Below are 19,963 nucleotides of genomic sequence, written 5' to 3'. Positions count from 1 at the left end.
ATCAGGCTGTCCCTTTGGGAGGATCTTCTGTTGCTGGATCAGGGAAAAACCCTCTATCCGAACCTGTCAACTCTACTCTTTCTTGTGGAGATAGAGCAGCGGCAGTTGACCATTTTTGACCTTTCTCCCAAAGTCTGTGATGTGATTTTGGCAGCCAGGCGTCTCTCCACCAAGACAGTGTATGCCTGCAGGTGGCAACGTTTTGTAAAGTGTTGAACAGAATGGTTACTTGACCCTCTTTCTGCTTCCCTCTCAAGTCCTCCTCTTTATTTTGACCCATGCCCAGCAGGGCTCTGCTCTGGGCACTCTTAAAGTGTACCAACCCCCTTATTTAAATCCCCTATGGTAAACACATTTCTTAAGGGGCTTGTACATATGTTCCCACCTGCCCCATTCATCATCCCTCAATGGGACCTCAATCTGGTTCCCATGTTCCTGATGTGTGCTCCATTCAAACTTCTGCACAACTGCCCCATCCAGCTGCTCGCCATCAAAACAGGCTTTTTAGTGGCAATAACGTATGCCAGGAGGGTGAGTGGATTGCAGGCTCTGTCATCCAAGTAGTCTGTAAATTCAACCATTCCCTTGGTATGCCTAACATGTAAACCACAATCAATCATACATACTACATGTCAACCTGATCATTATGTATCAATTCAATCGGCATAAGGAGAACTCAGCAAACTTATAAACATACAGTAATATATTAAAAAATCACAACTTTATTATCAATTAAACATTCATGTATGACATAATTAATAAAGAAAATATATCAACAATATGTACAGCAGCCTAAAACGTACATGCGACAAATCAATCAAACATGATGAAGGTGGTGCATAATTTGGCAGCACACCGAAATGCGTGGACGCTCTGGTTTTCTTTTTAAATTCGAGGAACTATTGAATCTGAAATTACCTGTGTGGTTCTGATGTTGTATAATAGATTCCCTCTTTTTTCTGATCTGTCCTCCAAGTCTCCTTACCTGGCCATCTTCTGTGGTAAGTTGGTGCTTTGCACTAGGTCCTCTTTCTTACTTAAAGTGGTAACACCATTCCACATGGGGCAGTCAGTCACCTTGCTCACTTTCTATGCTCCTTCGCACCCCTTTAAGGAGCAGTTTTGGGCCTATCCTCACGGACTGCGAGTCCAGGATATTCAGGCTATGATATTGATTCAGCCTGTATCTTGGATTTCAGTGAGACTGACCCTAGGCTGCTGGGCATCATGGCTTCCTGCATTCTGCTCGTGACACGTGTGCTGGGATGTGCGGGCTCTGCAGTCGTACCTGAAGTTCCAGTGGGCGCAGCATCAGGGTCCAGATCTCGGATGAAACTGCGAAAGATCTCCAGTGGTAGCGAACAAACCGGGATTGGGTCGGCGTCTGACTCCTCTCCCTCTCCCAACTAGATCGGACAGTGGTGATAGATACGTCACTCCTGTGATGGGCCAGCCATCTGGGAGAGCTGGAAATCAGAGGCCTCTGATCTCCGACAGAATCTAGACATGTCAACTCACGGGAGCCTCGGGTAATCCGGGTGGCATTAAAAGCCTTTAAATCTAGTGCAGGTGTTCACGGACAACATGACCACTAAGTGATACTCCAACAAATAGGGCCGGTGGAGTTGTGCACCCTCTTGTCAAGAGGCCCTGCGTCTCTGGAAATGGCTGGATTGTCAGGGCAATGCCCTGGTGGTTCAAGTCATTGTGGGCATTCTTAACGCCTCGGCACATGAACTCAGCGGAAAATTCGTAGCAGATCACAAATTGTGCCTCCATCCAGAGGTGGTACAAGGTCTTTCAGCTGTGGGGTGAGCCTTGGTTAGATCTGTTCACCAATTCTGAGAATGTGCAATGTCAGCAGTTCTCTGCACTGTGATTCCCTAGGTGGCTCTTGCTCTGAAACGCTTTTTGTTTTGAGTGGAACTCTGGCCTCCTGTACGCCTTTCCACCTGTACCATTCCTGCCCAGAGTTCTCAAGAGGATCGGGAGTGACTGGGCCCAAATCATCCTTGTGACTCCAGTTTGGGCTTGGAGAGTTTTGTATCCCAAGCTGTTGAGCATGGCCATCCGTCCCACAATCAGGCTGCCTCTTTGTGCCGATCTTCTATTACAGCAGCCAGGGAGGGCTCTCCTCCCAAACCGGTCACTGCTCCTCCTTCATGCGTGGACATTGAGTGGCGACAGTTGAGTGTTCAACCTTCCACCTGAAGTCTGCCATGTTATCTTGGCAGCTAGGCGTCCCTCCACCAAGACTGCATATGCCTGCCGTTGGCACAAGTTTGTTTCATGGTGTGCAGAGACAGGTCGGCCCTCTTTCTACTCCCCTCTCTCATGCCTTTTTTTTTTTTGTGTAAAACATTTCTTAAGAAAAAACAGACCTCAGCAATACAATGACATCAGAGGAAGCAATACGAAAGGCATAATCGGTACAGTAGGTGGATCACAGAACACAATCATACATGGTGGAAGGTCTAGGGTGATGGGGGGGGGGGGGGGTCCTCCATAGTAGGAGCAAAGGGAGGCTGACATTTCTCCACAATAGCATTTCCATACGCGAGACCATTTTTTGGGACAACCACGTGATACATACACTGTCTTTTCTCTGAACATTGCCCAGTCCAAGTCTTTTTCCTAATCATGTACTGTAGGTGGGAGCGGCGCCCCCCCATCGCTGGTCAATATTCCTTTTGGCCAGCATTAGCCCCAAAGTAACCCACTGCATCAAACAAACATTGAAATCAGTTGGTTCCCAGATGTTTGAGACACCTACGGGCCTCCACACGGAGCTGCACAGACAAAACGGTATTAATGATGTCATGAATGTCGCGCCAGTAGGGTTGGATCTGTTCGCATTCCCAGACTATGTGAAAAAAGGTTCCCAGCTGGCCACATCCCCGCCTACAGGCGCCCTCATCTGCCCTTCCCATTCGTACCAATTGGGGCCCCGTTACATAAATCCTGTGGAGAAATTTTAGTTGGACAAGTCGGAGACTAGCTGGTATGGCCACTACTCTGGGAGAGGAGACTGCCTCCAGCCACTCCTCGTCGTCCATTTCTATGCCATCCCTGTCCACTTGTCTTGGAGAGCCCGAAGAGGGTCTGACCAGTTTTTTTTATATATCAGGGAAATGGTGCTTTCGGTGAGATGACCCTCCAGCACCCTATCCTCCAGTGGGGATGATTCCGGTAGTGTGGTCCCGGGCTGTAAGTGTGTGCGAAGTGCGTGTCGAGCCTTTGGTAACGGAAGCGCTCTGATTTGGCCAGGTTATACTGTTGCTGCAGCGTTGCAAAAGACTTAATATCTGATTTGTCCCACAAATCCCTTATGCATGCGATACCTATGAGATCCCATTTGTCGAAACCTTACTCCTCCACAGATCACGCAATTGATCAGAGTCCCATAGCGGCGTTGCGAGCGTTAGCTTACGTCTCTAGCCTAAGCGATTGGTGGCTGCATGCCAGACGTGTACTGCATGTTTGGTGGGGCCCGTAAGTGGATTGGGCCGGGGCCCTAGAGTAAAGGGCTCTACCAAAGGTCCCTCCAGAGAGAAGCCACCTATCTGTTATAACCCGGGTTGCAAGGTTGGTTATAGTTGCAGTGATTAATGGAGGACAGATGAGACGCCCAGTAATACAGCTAAATATCTGGGAGGCTGATGCCTCCGTCATACCAGTTCAGGGAAAGTTTGCTGAGAGCGATGCTAGGCCTGCCATTCCACAATAGGTCCCTTTGGAGGCCCTCGACCTCCCGGAAATATGAAGTGGGTATCGGATCCATGGAATTCTGGAGTGCATACAGGAATCTGGGTAGAGACATCATCTTAAAGAGGGCAGCCTTACCTAGCAAGGAAAGGGGGAGCGATTTCCACCTATTGATGTCTTTGCGCAGCTGAATCAGCAGGGGATGGAGGTTGCGGGAGTAGCTAAGAGAGGGATCCCGAGAAAGGAAGATAACCAAATATTTAAATCCTTCGGTACATGTTTTGAGAGAGCACCCACGCGGTGGGGTCGGAGCCTCGCCCGCCACCACAAACAGGAGGCATTTGCTCCAGTTTATGGAATAGCCGGAGTACCGTCCATAGATCGTGAAAATATCCAAAACCACTATCAAAGACCTCCTGGGAGAGGTCAAGTACAGAAGGATGTAATCAGCGTAAAGGAAAATACGGTCTTCCCAGTCCGGAGATCAGTGCATGCCCCTAATCGCCAGGTCCTTACGTATCCACGCTGCCAGTGGCTCCAGCGCTAGGGCAAACAGTAGAGGGGACAGGGGGCAGCCCTGACTGGTCACCCTGCCCAGCTCAAAGGCGGCTGACTTCCTGTTGTTAACCCCCACTTGGGCCATGGGCCGGGAGTACAGTAACTGCACCCATTGTGTGTATTTAGGACCAAACCCCATTTTCTCCAATACTGCCCATAGAAACGGCCATACGATGGTGTCAAATGCCATGGAGACTATAGCCGCCGGTTCCAATATAGAAGCCGCCCTGCCAAAAACCCATGAACTCTACGTAGGTTCAGTGTGGTGTTACGGTGCGGTATGAAACCTGATGAATCCGGGTGGACCAGGGTCTCAATCACCGTCAAGAGGCGAGTAGCCAGGAGCTTAGCCAGGATCTTGTGCTCCGCCTTCAACAGGATATTGGCCGATAAGACCCACATTCGGTCCTGGGCTTCCCCTCCTTGTGGATAGTGACTATGGTGGCAGTACATTAGTCCAATGGCTAGAGTCCCGCCTGCCTCGAGTCCTCGTACATGGCCCTCCGGTATGGGGCCAATTTGTCTGGCTTAAGTTTGTACAACTCAATTGGTAGCCCGTTAGGGCCAGAGACTTTGTCCTGCTTGAGCAAGCGCACTGCTGCTGCTATTTTATCGTTTGATATGTTGCTGTCCATAAAGTCATGGTCAATCACCGACCGTTTGGGTAGAACAATATCGGTGAGCATCTGGCGGGAATCTTCTATAGGATAGGGTGCAGCTGAGGTGTAGACAGCCCTAAAATGGGCCGTAAAACGGTCTACAATTACTTGTGGATCCTAGAGGGAATCACCCTCCTGCCCTCGAAGCTCATGTACCAGTCTACTTGCCCACTCTCTCTTATCCAACTAGGCCAAGAGTTTCCCGGCTTTGTCACCCACCTCGTACGCCCGCCCCTAAACCGCTCTCCTTATAGCCTTAGCATGGTTTGTCGCCAGCGCCCTGTAGTCTTGTTGTTTAAGTTTAAGAAGGTGGAGCTTATCGGGTGTGACGTCCATTTCTAGGTCTTCTTCCAGTTTCCCCACCTCTGCCTCCAGTGCCACCAACTCTTTGTGCTGTTCCTTCTTTTTCCCTGGAATCAAGGAAAGGGCCTGGCCCCACATCACTGTCTTAAAGGCCTCCCAGAGCACCTGCGGTGATTCCACCGAGCCTTCGTTCTCATTAAAATTCTCAATGGTCGCAAGAAGCTCGCGACGGATATGAGGATCGCAAAGATACCACGGATTGATGGGGACCTACTCGACCCACCTGTTGGTAACCGAGGGCCATCCGGAGCCACACTGGCGAGTGATCTGAGATGCCCCAAGCTAGGTGTTTGATCTCCCGGACATGGGTAATTTGAGATGCGGGTACAAGAAAATAGTCTATTCTAGATAGGCTCCTGTGAGCCCCAGAGTGAAAGGTGTATTGAGGCGTGTCCGGGTGAAAGGCCCTCCACCCATCCACCAGCCCCATTGATTCCAGGAAGTCAAGCAGCCAGAATTGCGAACGAGGGAGGTTACGTGGAGAGTGATGATCCAGGCCACCAGAGATCACAGAATCCAAGTCACCTCCCAACACCAAGAGAGCCTCCGAGATATCCAACAGCTGTGTACCCAGGTCTCTGAACGTGGTTGCTTGAAGGCCCGGGGTACATAAAGCGAAAGGAAGGTGACCGGGTGGCCCTCCCATGTGCCCGAGACTCCAACTTACCTCCCTTTAACATCTGACAAGGTATCCTGTACTACAAGGGGAAAGGGCTTTTTCATCAGTATGCCCACTCCTTTGGAGCCCGTGGTGAAACCTGCATGGGCCAGCAAGACGTAACCCCCTCTATGCAACGCCCTACATGCATTTCCAACTAGATGGGTTTCCTGCAGCAGGACGATGTCAGGGGCATATCGCTTTATACACTGAACAACACTGCGTTTGATTTTGTCCCCCAGCCCGTTGACATTCCAACTTAACAGTTTAACCCCACTGTCTCCAACTGGTGCCATGACTAAGTATGCTGACATTCACAGAATGCATTGCTACTTCCCCAATCAATGTATCAAAAGCAGTTTCTGATGCAATCATAACTTCAAACAAAAAACTAAACCTTCCCACCCAACAACCCCCCACCCTGCTGTCCTGCCTTCTGGGGTTAGAACCGCCCATGAAAAACTTGCAGAGTGCATGTCGCCGGGAAAAAGTGTTCAAGAAAGAAGGAGAACAAGCATTTACAATGCAAGAGCCCCCCACACACACACACGAGGCCCACACACACCCCACACAAGAGCCCCCCCCACCCACACAAGAGCCCCACACAAGAGCCCCCCACACACACACGAGGCCCACACACACACCACACAAGAGCCCCACACACACACACACACGCAAGAGCCCCCCACACACACACACACACGCAAGAGCCCCCCCCACACACACACGCAAGAGCCCCCCCCCACACACACACACGCAAGAGCCCCCCCCACACACACACGCAAGAGCCCCCCCACACACACACACGAGCCCCCCCCACACACACACACGCAAGAGCCCCCCCACACACACACACGCAAGAGCCCCCCCACACACACACACGCAAGAGCCCCCCCACACACACGCAAGAGCCCCCCCACACAAACACACGCAAGAGCCCCCCCACACACACACACACGCAAGAGCCCCCCCACACACACACGCAAGAGCCCCCCACACACACACACGCAAGAGCCCCCCCCACACACACACGCAAGAGCCCCCCCCACACACACACGCAAGAGCCCCCCCACACACACACGCAAGAGCCCCCCCACACACACACGCAAGAGCCCCCCACACACACGCAAGAGCCCCCCACACACACGCAAGAGCCCCCCACACACACGCAAGAGCCCCCCACACACGCCAGAGCCCCCCCCACACACGCCAGAGCCCCCCCCACACACGCAAGAGCCCCCCCCACACACGCAAGAGCCCCCCACACACACGCAAGAGCCCCCCACACACACGCAAGAGCCCCCCCACACACGCAAGAGCCCCCCCACACACGCAAGAGCCCCCCACACACGCAAGAGCCCCCCACACACGCAAGAGCCCCCCACACACGCAAGAGCCCCCCACACACGCAAGAGCCCCCCACACACGCAAAGAGCCCCACACACACGCAAACCGCCCCCCACACACACGCAAAGAGCCCCCCACACGCAAACCGCCCCCCACACACACGCAAGAGCCCCCCCCACACGCAAGAGCCCCCCCACACGCAAGAGCCCCCCCACACGCAAGAGCCCCCCCACACGCAAGAGCCCCCCCACACGCAAGAGCCCCCCCACACGCAAGAGCCCCCCCACACGCAAGAGCCCCCCCACACGCAAGAGCCCCCCCACACGCAAAAGCCCCCCCACACGCAAAAGCCCCCCCACACGCAAAGAGCCCCACACACACACACGCAAAGAGCCCCACACACACACACGCAAAGAGCCCCACACACACACACGCAAAGAGCCCCACACACACACACGCAAAGAGCCCCACACACACACGCAAAGAGCCCCACACACACACGCAAAGAGCCCCACACAGGTCAGGGGTGGCACAGAAGCAGAGTTTCACCAGCTGAGGCTCGCATGAAGCCTCTAGCATGAAATAGAGGGAGGGTAAAGGAGAAGTTATGAAAGAGGGGAGGAAAACGAGCGTGAAGGGTGAGCTGCGTACGTGGGGGTCGAACTTGGCCAGAGGTGGAGGAGGTGTACCCCAGACTCGAGGGAGTGTGTAAAGCTGTAGCAACGCTCTGCGCCTTAGAGGCCCTGCCGAAAATGGACCGATGGAGCGAGTGTGGGACGGAGGACCCTGGGTGGGGGGTGAGAGTGATGGAGGGTCGAGCTTGGCCAGAGGAGGAGGAGGCGAGTACCCCAGACACAGGGGTGAGCGAGATGCAGGATATGGGTCATTCTAAATTATGTAGAAAGGGGGATTTCATTGGCCACTGGGGCTGTGAGGAACGAGGAAATGTTGCTGCAATATGCACTGCAGCCACCAAAGTGGCCCAACCCGCTGGCATCGCTATAGTCGGAGGCTCAAGGCCGAGCAACCGGAATGCTGATCCATTAATACCCGATGGGACTCCTCTGTCCACCATCCATCCATGTTTATCAATCAATCACAGCATTTATATAGCGCACTACTCACCCAGAGGGTCTCAAGGCGCTAGGGAGGGGGGTCCGCTACTGCTCGAACAGCCAGGTCTTGAGTTGCTTCCTGAAGGCGAGGTGGTCCTGGGTCCGGCGGAGGTGGGTCGGGAGGGAGTTCCATGTCTTGGCGGCGAGGTAGGAGAAGGACCGTCCTCCTGTGGTGGCTCTTCGGATGCGGGGGACGGCGGCGAGGGCGTGGCCGGTCGATCAAAGCTGGCGTTTGGCCTTGGTTGTGTAGGGCTTTGTGTGCGTGGGTGAGGAGTCGGAAGGTGATTCTCTTGTTGACCGGGAGCCAGTGCAGGTCTCTCAGGTGTCCGGAGATGTGGCTGCGACGGGGGATGTCCAGGATGAGACGTGCTGAGGCGTTCTGGATCCGCTGGAGCCTCTTCTGGAGTTTGGCGGTGGTACCGGCGTAGAGGGAGTGGCCGTAGTCCAGACGGCTGGTGACGAGGGCCTGGGTGACCGTCTTCCTGGTCTCGGTGGGGATCCACCGGAAGATCTTACGTAGCATGCGCAGGATGTTGAAGCACGACGAGGAGACGGCATTGACTTGTCTGGTCATGGAGAGGGAGGAGTCCAGGATGAAGCCCAGGTTGCGTGCGTGGTCTGTTGGTTAGGGTGCGCTGCCCAGGGCGGGGGGCCACCAGGAGTTGTCCCAGGCGGAGGGTGAGGATCCCAGGATGAGGACTTCCGTCTTGTCAGAGTTCAGTTTCAGGCGGCTGTTCTTCATCCATTCGGCTACCTCTTTCATCCCTTCGTGTAGGTTGTCTCTGGCGGTGGCGGGGTCGTTGGTGAGGGAGAGGATCAGCTGGGTGTCGTCGGCTTAGGAGATGATGTTGAGGTTGTGCTGGCGTGCGATGTCTGCGAGGGGGCCCATGTAGACGTTGAAGAGGGTTGGACTGAGCGAGGAGCCTTGAGGGACGCCGCAGATGACTTCGGTGGCTTCCGATCTGAACGGAGGGAGGCGGACTCTGTGTTCTTCCAGCGAGGAAGGAGATGATCCACTCCAGTGCCTTCTCCTGGACTCCGACGTTGCTGAGGCGCTGTACTAGGGTACGGTGGCAGACAGTGTCGAAGGCCGCGGAGAGGTCTAGGAGGATGAGGGCCGCTGTTTTTCCGTTGTCGAGCAGGGCACGGATGTCATCGGTGGCTGCGATCAGGGCGGTCTCGGTGCTGTGGTTTGCCCGGAAGCCAGACTGCGAGGGGTCGAGGGATCCGTTTGTCTCGAGGAAGGCGGCCAGCTGCTTGTTGACGGTCTTCTCGATGACTTTTGCAGGAAACGGGAGCAGCGAGATGGGGCGGTAGTTCTTGAGGTCGGTGGGGTCGGCTGATGGCTTCTTGAGTAGGGCGCTGAGTTCGGCGTGCTTCCAGCTCTCCGGGAAGGTAGCGGTGTCGAAGGAGGTGTTGATGATGTCCCGCAGGTGGGGTGCGATGACAGCGTCGGCCTTGTTGAAGACGTGGTGAGGGCAGGGGTCGGTCGGAGATCCGGAGTGGATGGAGTTCATCGTGCGGATGGTGTCTTCGGTGTTGATCGCAGTCCAGGCGCGGAGGGTGGTGGTGGGGGGCGGGGGTTCGGTCGTGGCGTGCGTCGGTTGAGTGCTGAAGCTGTTGTGTATGTCCGCGATCTTGTTGTGGAAGTAGGAGGCGAGGGAGTTGCAGAGGTCTTGCGCAGGGGTGATGTCGTTGTTTCCGGCGTTGGGGTTGGAGAGCTCTTTGACGATGTTGAAGAGTTCCTTGCTGTTGTGTGCGTTGTTGTCCAGTCGTTCCTTAAATGCGGTTTTCTTGGTGGCGCGGATGAGTTGGTGGTGCTTTCGGGTGGCGAGCTTGAGGGCAGCCATGTTGTCCGGGGTTGGGTCTCTGCGCCAGGTTCTCTCGAGGGCTCGGCAGTTCTTCTTGGAGTTCTTGAGTTCGTCGGTGAACCATGGGGCTTTCTTGCTGCCGGGTCTGCTGGGCGGGCGAGGTCGTCTGCGCAGTCGCTGATCCACTTGGTGAGGTTGGTGGCCGCCTGGCTTGGGTTCGGTGTGCAGGTGGGAGGGTTCATGCTCAGGGAGGTCGCGAGTTGGTCGGCTGTGATCTTGTTCCAGCTTCTGCGTGCAACCTGTTGCTGGTGGTGGTGGATCGTGGTCCTTCTGAAGCTGAAGTGGACGCAGCTGTGATCCGTCCAGTGGAGTCCGGTGGCGTGGCTGAAGGCGATGTCCTTGCTGGATGAGAAGACTGGGTCGAGTGTGTGTCCGGTGTAGTGGGTGGGGGGGGTGACCAGCTGCTTGAGTCCCAGGTTTGCGAGGTTGTCCAGCAGGGTGGTGGTGTTGCGGTCGTTGTTGTTCTCCAGGTGGAAGTTGAGGTCCCCGAGGAGGATGTAGTCAGCGGAGCAGAGGGCGTGCGGGCTGATGAAGTCGGCGATGTCTTCGCTGAATTGTGTGCGTCGTTTATAGCTTGGTTGTTAGCTGCTGCACATAGAGAGGAATATGCAATCTTGGCGCCTCCAGTTAACTACATTCTGTCTGATCCTGGACAACTCACTTTTATCATCCTGGGCCTCACGTCATTTAAATGGCAAAATACGAATGCTTGGAAGGCGGCTGTTTACGCATGCCAGGCGCTATATAAGGTGGTGACCTTTACTTTTACGCACCATGGAGCAGTACTAGGTATGGATGGGTACTCACTATTCACCGGAGTCGGGGGGTCTTCTCCGGTCCTTGCTGCCAGGCTGGACTCTGGGCACACCGCCCCCCAGGCCAGGAAGAGCAGCAGGGGCAGCGTGGTAATCCAGGTGGAAAGCATCCCTCCTCCTGCTGGGGGCGGCGGTGTCCTTCGGGGTAGGTTTAGTTGCCAAACACCACTGACCCCTACTGGTCGGGGCGGGATGGTGCAGGAAAGAATATGAGATGTACAGTCGTAAAGAGGACAGAGGGCGGAAGGGTTCGGGAGCGAGGAGACGTAATTTTGTGGAGAGCACAGGAGTTATGGGGACGCTCTGGAGAGGTGGGGGTTAGACAGAGGAGCTGTAGAGCGGTAAAAGAGTTGTAGAGGGTAGAAGAGATGTGGAAGACGTAGAAGCTGTAGAGGCCAATGACATGCGGCGGGCAGAAAGCGTGAAGACGTAATGTTGAGAGGAATGGAGGTGTACTGAGCTGTGGATGAGTATACGAGCTGTGGAGAGCACGGGAGGTGAGAAGGAAAACTGGAAATGTGGAGGGTCGGAAGAGGAACTGTAGAGCGATAAAGGAGCTGTAGAGGAGCCGAAGAGCTGTGGAGGACGAAGGAAATGTGAGTAACTATAGAGGTGGTCCTGGAAGCGCTGGGTGAGTCTAGACCTGGAGATGCGTGCAGGATATTTGGTGCGCCGGGGGAGCTGTGGGGGTTGCAGAGGGGGTGCAGGACCCGCACAGGAGCTGCAGAGCTGTGCAGGCTGAGGGCAGCAGCGGCGCAGAGCGCAGACACTGACAGCTACTCTGCAGGAAGTGAACTCTCAGCCCGCCCACACCCCCCTTCTTTTTTGTCTTCATTCCCAGGGCTCATTAAAGTCCAGCAGAGACCCCCAGGCGCAGCAGAAGTTAGTAATTAGGGGGGAGGGGCCATGTGACCAGCAGGGGCTACACAAAGCCTGAGAACGACTTGCAGCCAAAGGGGGCGGGGTGACTGGAAGCAGCGGCCGGGGATGCAGGCAGGGGACGGGAGGGCTGTCTGTCCGAGGGGGCGGTGAGAGGTTGTAAGTGGTGCACGTCCCGTAGGGAGGTGTTGCCAGAATTCAGCGAGTTGACTACACGGGGGGAGCTGTAGGTCACTAAATAGAATCCTTACTCCGCCTTTCATCCTCCCAAGGCGGACACACTGAGAAGCATCTAATTAAGTAGTATGCTACAGGGGTAGTTGTAAATTAATTTAGTATATATACTGCAGGGGTAGTTGTGTTTATGCGCTGTTGTTTTAGTGTTGTGGCTTTGTTGAGTTGTCGTCTTGTTGTGTTATGGCAGTGTTGTATTAAAGGCCTCACTTTGGCTTAGTTTGCACTAACAGTCCTTAGTAGGATGTCCGTGCGATGCATAGTAAGAGCTTACAATCGAAAGGGTTTAATCTCTTCCCATAACGACAAAAGCGACCTAAGCCCTGTTACGGAGTCCTGCTCACAGTTCCACAGCTCGGAGTCTGACAAACCGTTCCATAGCTACTGCCCGGCCGCCATCTTCGGAGGAATGAAAAAAAAAAACCTTGGAGAGAAAAAAAAACACCTCACCCACCGCCGCAATGACGTTCTTAAAGGGGCGGGATGAGTAAAAATCGCCGGAACGCTCACGAATCTGCTCGGGCAATGACTGACAGATCTCTCTTCCAATTGCTAGCCTCCATTTATGGAGCTAGCCAATGGAAGAGAGAGGCGGGACAAAGCCCCGTACTGTCTTAACATAAGATTTCGCCTGGGCGAACACTGCTGCGCAGTGGACGCCAGGCGAAACCTAAAAATATGGGGTGGGGAGGGGGGAGAGCAGAGCCCGCCCTACCCCAGTCCCGCAAGTCTACTTTATACGCACCCAAAAACCGATAACACAGGTCTAATTAAGTCCACGAACCCACAGGCAATAAAACTAGAAGCCCCTACCCATTCCCATCACCCACCACACACTGCAAATAGTTCGAGATCAGCCACTGGACAGGTACCCTCTCAGGCCGGTTGACTGTTCTCGCTGTCACCCCTACCACGGTCAGCCGGAACTCTTGCTCCCCTGCTCTTTATCCAGTCTGCAGCGGCCTCGGGATGTTCAAAAAACCACACTCTCCCATCTGCCTCAATTCGGAGACGGGCCGGGAAGAGCATGGAATATGTCAATCCCTAGTCTGAGGACGCGCTTGATCGACTTAAACGACCGTCTGTCGTTGCACCCTTTGCGTAAAATCCGGAAAGATGGATATGTCCGAGTTTTCGTAGCACAGGGAAGCGCCAGCTCTGGAGTTTTGCAGGATAGTGTCTCTGTCGCGGAAATTCAGGACCAGCGCCAACATAGGCTACAGCGCCTGGATTGGAACGGCCGCCCGGGACCCTGTGGGCGCGCTCAATGACAAAGAGCTTACTGAGGCCTTTGGGTTGCAAGTGTTTAACCACATCAGCGCGGCGCAGATTCCTGCGCTGTGCTGAACATTCTAATGAGCCAACGGGCTCATGACGGAACGGTTCCGTCATGAGCACAGGCCAACCGACGATTATGACGGAACCGTTCCGTCATGAGCATCGAAGGGGTTAAGGATAAGGTCCTCAACAAAAAGATTTGGTGTTTGCCCATCTGATTTCTCCGGAACCCCAAGGCTGCGTAGGTTATTTCGTGTGGAGAAGCGTGGCTCAGTGGTTAGAGGCGGCAGACCCGGAAGCTGAGATCAGCCGTGGACCAGGGTTCGATTCCCCGCCTCGGCGGGTCTCGGGCTAAAAAAATTCCACGGACTCGACAATTCTCGCTCCGGTGCCTACTCGACTCACGGGGTCACACTCTGCGACTCTGGGCAATAGCTTGCTTAATCTCCACTACGGCCCCTCGCGGCGGGATGCCTGGCTTTCACCTTGTGAATACCCTGCAGGGGTATCTCACAGGGGAATACCAGGACGGGTTCCCTAAGCAAGCGCCTTGAGACCCCTGGGTGATTCGTGCGCTATATAAATCGAAATACATTTACATTTACATTTACATTTCGACGCAGGCGGCCTTCGTAGTCGTCCAACTTGAGGTCGGCAAATTTGCGGAAGTCCTGTAGTTCCCTTATCTCTCCCTGGAGCTGTGAGACATCTTCTACAATGCTGGTGGTCGTGAGTTCCACTTGCTTGACCTTTTCCTTCAATTTTCCCATATCTGCCCTGATGAGGTTGACATCGATAGCCACAGTGTCCAAAGAAGCCTTAACCGCAGTGATGGCAGCCATGACGTCTTTCAGCGAGATTTCCTGCTCCTCCTCGCCCAGTCCCCCGGATCCGGAGTCTCTGGGCGCTCGGGCCTGCTGCGCATCCTTAGGGACAGTATACCGGTTCAATTTATTCGATTGCGTAGTCTTGGGTCCACGGGCCCCCGCGGTCTTACGCGCTCCAGCTTAACTTGCTCCAAACTCCTCTAGCCGGTAGACTTTGGAAGTGACAGAGCGTCTATAGGTAGAATGAAGAGGACCTCCGCAGGGCAATCAGACAGGAGATTCGCCTCTCAGTTTTTGCCTTTTGTCCTCACGAGCACACCTCAGCCAATCCACAGTCGCCGCCACTACTACAGGCCTTTAGAAACCCCCTTCTCAGGTGCTCCAGTTGGGCGAGTATTACGGCGGCGCTGAGGATTGTAGCCCCACCGCTGGGCAATGTCAGGATGGCAGAAGCTCTCTTCCGGGGGGCACAGCTGTACGGGTCCCGGCCTCGGGCCCCAATACAGGCAGCAACTCTCCACAGGTGAGCTTGGTCGGCAAAGACGAAGCAGGCGATGGATAGTCTTCCCCAGTAGGGACGCGCCCCCCCTGTGTTCGATTATGCCCCTAATTTCCTCTCTGGTGTTTCTTAGCAGGACTCTGGTCTCCGTCGCTGCCTCCGGCCCCAAGAACCCCTCCTGGGCGCTTAAGTTGAAAAGCGATCGCGGGGGCGCTCTGAGCTAATGCGCAACCACTATGTGACGAGAGGCCGGCCAGGGGTATTTCGCCGGGGACGCAAATGGTGTGGGCTCATTCCACCAGAGCTAAGGCTGCGACCACAGTGTTGCAACGTAGTGTTCCAGTCCTTGACAATTGTCAGGTCGCAACGTGGGCGTTCCTGTACACGTTCGCTAAGCACTGCTTCCTGGACAATACAGTCCCTTGGGATGACCAGCTTGGCCGCTAAGTCGTGCTGGACTTCTGGTCTAAACCTGTCCACAGTCTCTCTTCAGGGGATGGTATTGCTTGGGTATCTATTTTAAGGTAAGGAATTTGCAGCTAGATGTCTCAATCTGATGGACAAGTTACTTACCTTTGGTAACGCCTTATCTGGTAGTGACCTAATGTAGCCATAAATTCCTTACTGACCCACCCAACCTCCCGCACTGCGAGTTTGTAGGGTCAGGGCTGAACCCTTTCAGGGCCCTAGCTATTTTAAACACCGTGTCAGTGCACATCATAGCTGTGCGCTCCTGGTGTGGAAATTCTTGGAAAGTAACTAATGTCAGGGCACTGAGGTGGTGCCTATATAGGTATGCAGACTGATGCCCCCTACTGGCGCGCAAGGATATTGCTCGAGCGAAAGTCTTCTGGATCCAGTCTGATCCCTTGTGTATTCTAAGGTAGGACTCTTCAGCTAGATTATGTGCCTAACAGATAAGGCGTTACCGAAGTAAATAGCTTGCCCTTTAAAAAAGTGTTAACACCTATACACCTATGTGTGCAAGTATTTTGTATTAAGACAATGGCTGTGTCATATTTATTTTGGGTTTAACACCTTCCTTTTGCTTTGTTTGAAAATGGTAACTGTACTTTGGTCATAGGATCATAAAGGTTGAGTTGAGCGGAAAGCTGCTTTTACACATTTCTGTCAAATGTCTTCGCTGTAAAACAGGAAGAGGGTTAATTTTTAACAGATATGGACGATAGTACTAAGTGAAGTGACAAACACATCAGAGTCTATATAGTTTTTCTTTCTTACCAACAAGGCAAGCCAGTATAGCTTTATTGGCGCATTTTATTATCACGCTTCTTCTACCAATTACCTCTGTGAGTGATTACAGTAGATCAGCATAGGTTTTCATGTAAGCCCCTTCGATTTGCTAATGCATGTGGCAGAAATGTTATACCACAGGGTAGTTGTAAAGTATTTTTATTTTCCTTTAAGTGATGTAGATCTGTTCAACTTTATTCTAGGTTCGCATGCACAGGTTTTGATGTGCAGGTCAAGCACACTATTGTGATGTAGTGAATATCTGTTTACAATCACCGATTCAAATATATTAAGTTAATTCCTTAAGAATTGCAAAGGATATTCCTTTTCCCCCATGATTTGTTAAATTTCTAAAAATTTTTTTCAAACCAGGCTGTTTGGCACACCTTTTGATGCTCATGTATTTTAATTATGTTTATCAGGAAAGACTATGAGTGTTAAGGTCATGGGTGATGAAACTGGACGATCCAGAGGTTTTGGTTTTGTGAACTATGAAAATCATGAAGAAGCATCAAAGGTAAGACACTTTTGAGAATTCAAGTTTCTGGATACTTGCTTGTGTGCTGTGAGCTTGACTGCCACTACTTTGAGTCATTACATTATGGCCACCGGGTTGCGAGTCACTACGTCACAACTGCAGTTACTTAGCTTGTAAATCAGTCTACCTTATGTATCTTATCTACATACATACATCTTATCAACATCTGTTTTATCTAGCTAACATTTTTAACATAGTCACTTAGTCCATTCCATTACTAATTTATATACATCTCCTACTGGCACTCGCCATTAGGAAGTTATAGTTAGGATCATGTTTCCATAGGAAAAGTGTTTTTGACTCATTGGGGATAAAAGGTGTGTTGCAGTTCTGCATGGGGGAAGTGCCTGCTATTCAGGGAAAAGTACTGCTGTTTTGCCGCCACTATCTGAGGAGACTGTCGTCCAACTTCAGGGACACTGCCAACAGACTGGGGAAGCTGCCGCGGACACCTGCTACTGCTGGCGTCCACAGGCCTTGGACTCCCCTCTGCCTGCACACCTACGCTTGATCTCAATTAGGATAAAGGGTGTGTTGCAACGTGGGCCACTCTCGACCTAAGGACAGGCCCGTCCTGCACCCTTCAGGATGAGGCATGGCAGGGCCACTCCCCATTGGCTCCACTATTGGATGATCTTGACTGATAGTGCATACATGGTTTTTGCCTTTGTGGGACACGGTCATCAGGTAAACTGTTGAGAATGGTCTAAATTTGCCACTCTGAGGCCTTCCCTGCATAGGAATCCTGACCCCTGATCTTAATGAGTAATTGAGATGCTGCTTCTAATTTGAGGGTTGTTACTACGGTCTGCTTGGCCATTAAACTTCTCTGCCCTGGTGGCTTCTCAATAGCCTTGTGGGGAGGAGGCTTATATACAGGTTAGTTATGGCAAACCTAGATTGGCTTTTGGATTTCAGGGTGTCGATCAATTATTAATTTGCTTACTAGTCATTGTGCTATTGGAGGTTAGCGCTTTAGCACAATACACCCTTTCTCTTTTTTTTCTTCCTTGTACATTTTACACTTGGCTTTCTTACAGTCAGTGCCCTTGATATGCAACTGAAGAGCACTCTGAAAGGTGGTAGAGTTTGAACTTAAGTACAGTATCGAAAGCGAACAAGACATGAGTAAGCGTAAAGCCTCTGACACTCTCTTGGTGAAGAATGCTAAAACCTCTAAACTTACCCCAACCTCTCGTGAGTTCCAAACAACATTAGAGGATATAGACGCCTTGTTAGAGGAGGTTGAAACCTTATTGGGTGCCAAAAATGCCAACCGCAGTGAATCAGCGAAGGCCCCAGATAAAGTAGTTCCTGTATTTACTAGTCGCAAGAAGCCCAGATCTTTGGACCTGGCTTCCAAGCAGTTCATGCCTAGAGATGGTGCCCCAACACATGATGTAACATTCAATAGCCCCTCTTCCTCTGTGTCCGCCACTGAGCCCCTGAGACATACCACCAAAACACTGACCACTTTACCGGAGTGCTCACATAGATTTTCCATTCTTGCAACTTTGCCTTCATCCCCTTAATAAGAGAGTGATTCATCTAGGGCTAATAGTGGGCATACCTCAAGCAGATTACGCAAAGTAAAGTGGCACATCTAAATTAAAACCACATGGATCTGGCCAGCATTGTTGGAATGATTGACCCTTCAGGCTGAGGTATCCTCCCTCAAAACACAGGTGTCAACTTTAAATGCTGAATTAGGTCAAATGAAATGACTATTAGCATTGCCAAAAAATAAACCTTTTGCACACAAGTTACCTCTTACTTACACAGCCCTAATAGATGAAAGAGACACACGAAGACCCCTGCTAGACAGCCTCTTAAGCATCCCTCCTGCCTAGCACTCTGGGTCTGCTGTTAAATTTATTGGTGTATTAAAGGAACCAGATCTTCCCACCAAGGGTCCAAAGCAAGGTCTGCCCCCAGGCAGGCCAGTGAATTTCCCCCAGAGAGACCAGAAACCATTTATATCCTAAGGGTACCCAAATTGCCTGAGGTAGCTCATGAAGATGAAGATTCCCTTACCAACAAGTGTATACACAATGTAAGGTCCATTTGGAATTCTTCGGTTATATGCTCCAACATCAAGTATGGCATATGGTACCATGAGGGGGCAAAGAAATGCAGACCCTACAGCATCTCACCTCGCATAGAAACCTTTTTGCAACACATTATTCGTTAATCGTTGCAGTCCATTTCAACCCAACACATGAGCCTCTAAAGCCTAATAGCTATTCGCTTTTTGAAGCAGAGAATTAATTTTGGGGCACCCCGCCCACAAACGCTCCCCCTGTGAAGCAAGGGAGTGCTGCAGAGTACCAGTTCATATCAATTATGTTACGGTTTGAGCGCTTGTAATGACCGTACCACAACTGACCAAATCGCAGCTCAAACTTTTAGTTGACCAGGTTCCACCAGTAGATTCGATTATATACAGCTCGCCATGCATCTGACCCTCTGTCATAGATATGAGGATGATACCTAGAACAGATAGTGACCATAATGCACTACACAGTTTGCCTCAAGATGCCTCCAAACAACCTGAAAACACTCCCGCTTCACTTACTGCAGAATTACAGTCCTCTAACAATGGGATACAAAAGGGGATGATGGACGGAGCGTTTGAGCAAATCAAACACTCACACCCAGTCAACTGATCTGGGTTTAATCCATCACCATTCTTTAGCTCACTCCGCCACCCCAGATTAGACATGGCCATATGCAAATCAGTCTGACCCTGTGCCTCATGGGAACAGTCCAGCCCGAACTGCCAAACCCATGTCTTCCCTGGACCGGAAACAAGCATCCTGGGACCAGTTTCTGGCATTTCAGCCGTCATCAGCCAGGCTAGCTTGAATCCAGTGGCAAAGTGAGCAAGGGACTCACGTCTGAGCATACCCTGCCAACTTAGGGCAAACAAACCGATACAAAAGGGGATGATGGACGGAGCGTTTGAGCAAATCAAACACTCACCCGCAGTCCACTTATCTGGGTTTAATCCATCACCATTCTTTATCTCACTCCGCCACCCCAGTTCAGACATGGCCATATGCAAATCAGTCTGACCCTGTGCCTCATGGGAACAGTCCAGCCCGAACTGCCAAAGCCATGTCTTCCCTGGACCTTCACAGGCTGATGACGGCTGAAATGCCAGAAACTGGTCCCAGGATGCTTGTTTCCGGTCCAGGGAAAACAATGGGAGAGGGGCATCACAGCCACCCTCCCGGGCCACATCCAGTCCCGGGGACCACCACCACCTTCCTGGGACCGGCCCTGAAAGGTAAGAGGGGGCGTGCAGCAATCCTCCTGTAGCCATTTATGGCCCCGAAGATCCCCAGGGATGGCTGGCTGCTT

At 52.3% G+C, this 19,963-nt stretch overlaps 1 protein-coding gene across 2 annotated transcripts in view; it reads left to right on the top strand.

Moving 5' to 3' along the window:
* The window catches only part of LOC144768339 (embryonic polyadenylate-binding protein-like), a 573,566-nt gene that overhangs the window by 231,421 nt on the left and 322,182 nt on the right, over positions 1-19,963 (top strand). For both annotated transcript variants that reach the window (XM_078651918.1, XM_078651920.1), the window contains one exon: positions 16,485-16,579. In XM_078651918.1, coding sequence (XP_078508044.1) covers positions 16,485-16,579 — 95 coding nt within the window. The remainder of the gene's footprint in view (positions 1-16,484; positions 16,580-19,963) is intronic.

This window comes from Lissotriton helveticus, chromosome 7, assembly GCF_964261635.1.
Source record: "Lissotriton helveticus chromosome 7, aLisHel1.1, whole genome shotgun sequence".
NCBI lineage: Eukaryota > Metazoa > Chordata > Amphibia > Caudata > Salamandridae > Lissotriton > Lissotriton helveticus.
The sequence above is the reverse complement of the archived record's forward strand: the minus strand, read 5'-3'. Positions and strand labels throughout refer to the sequence as shown.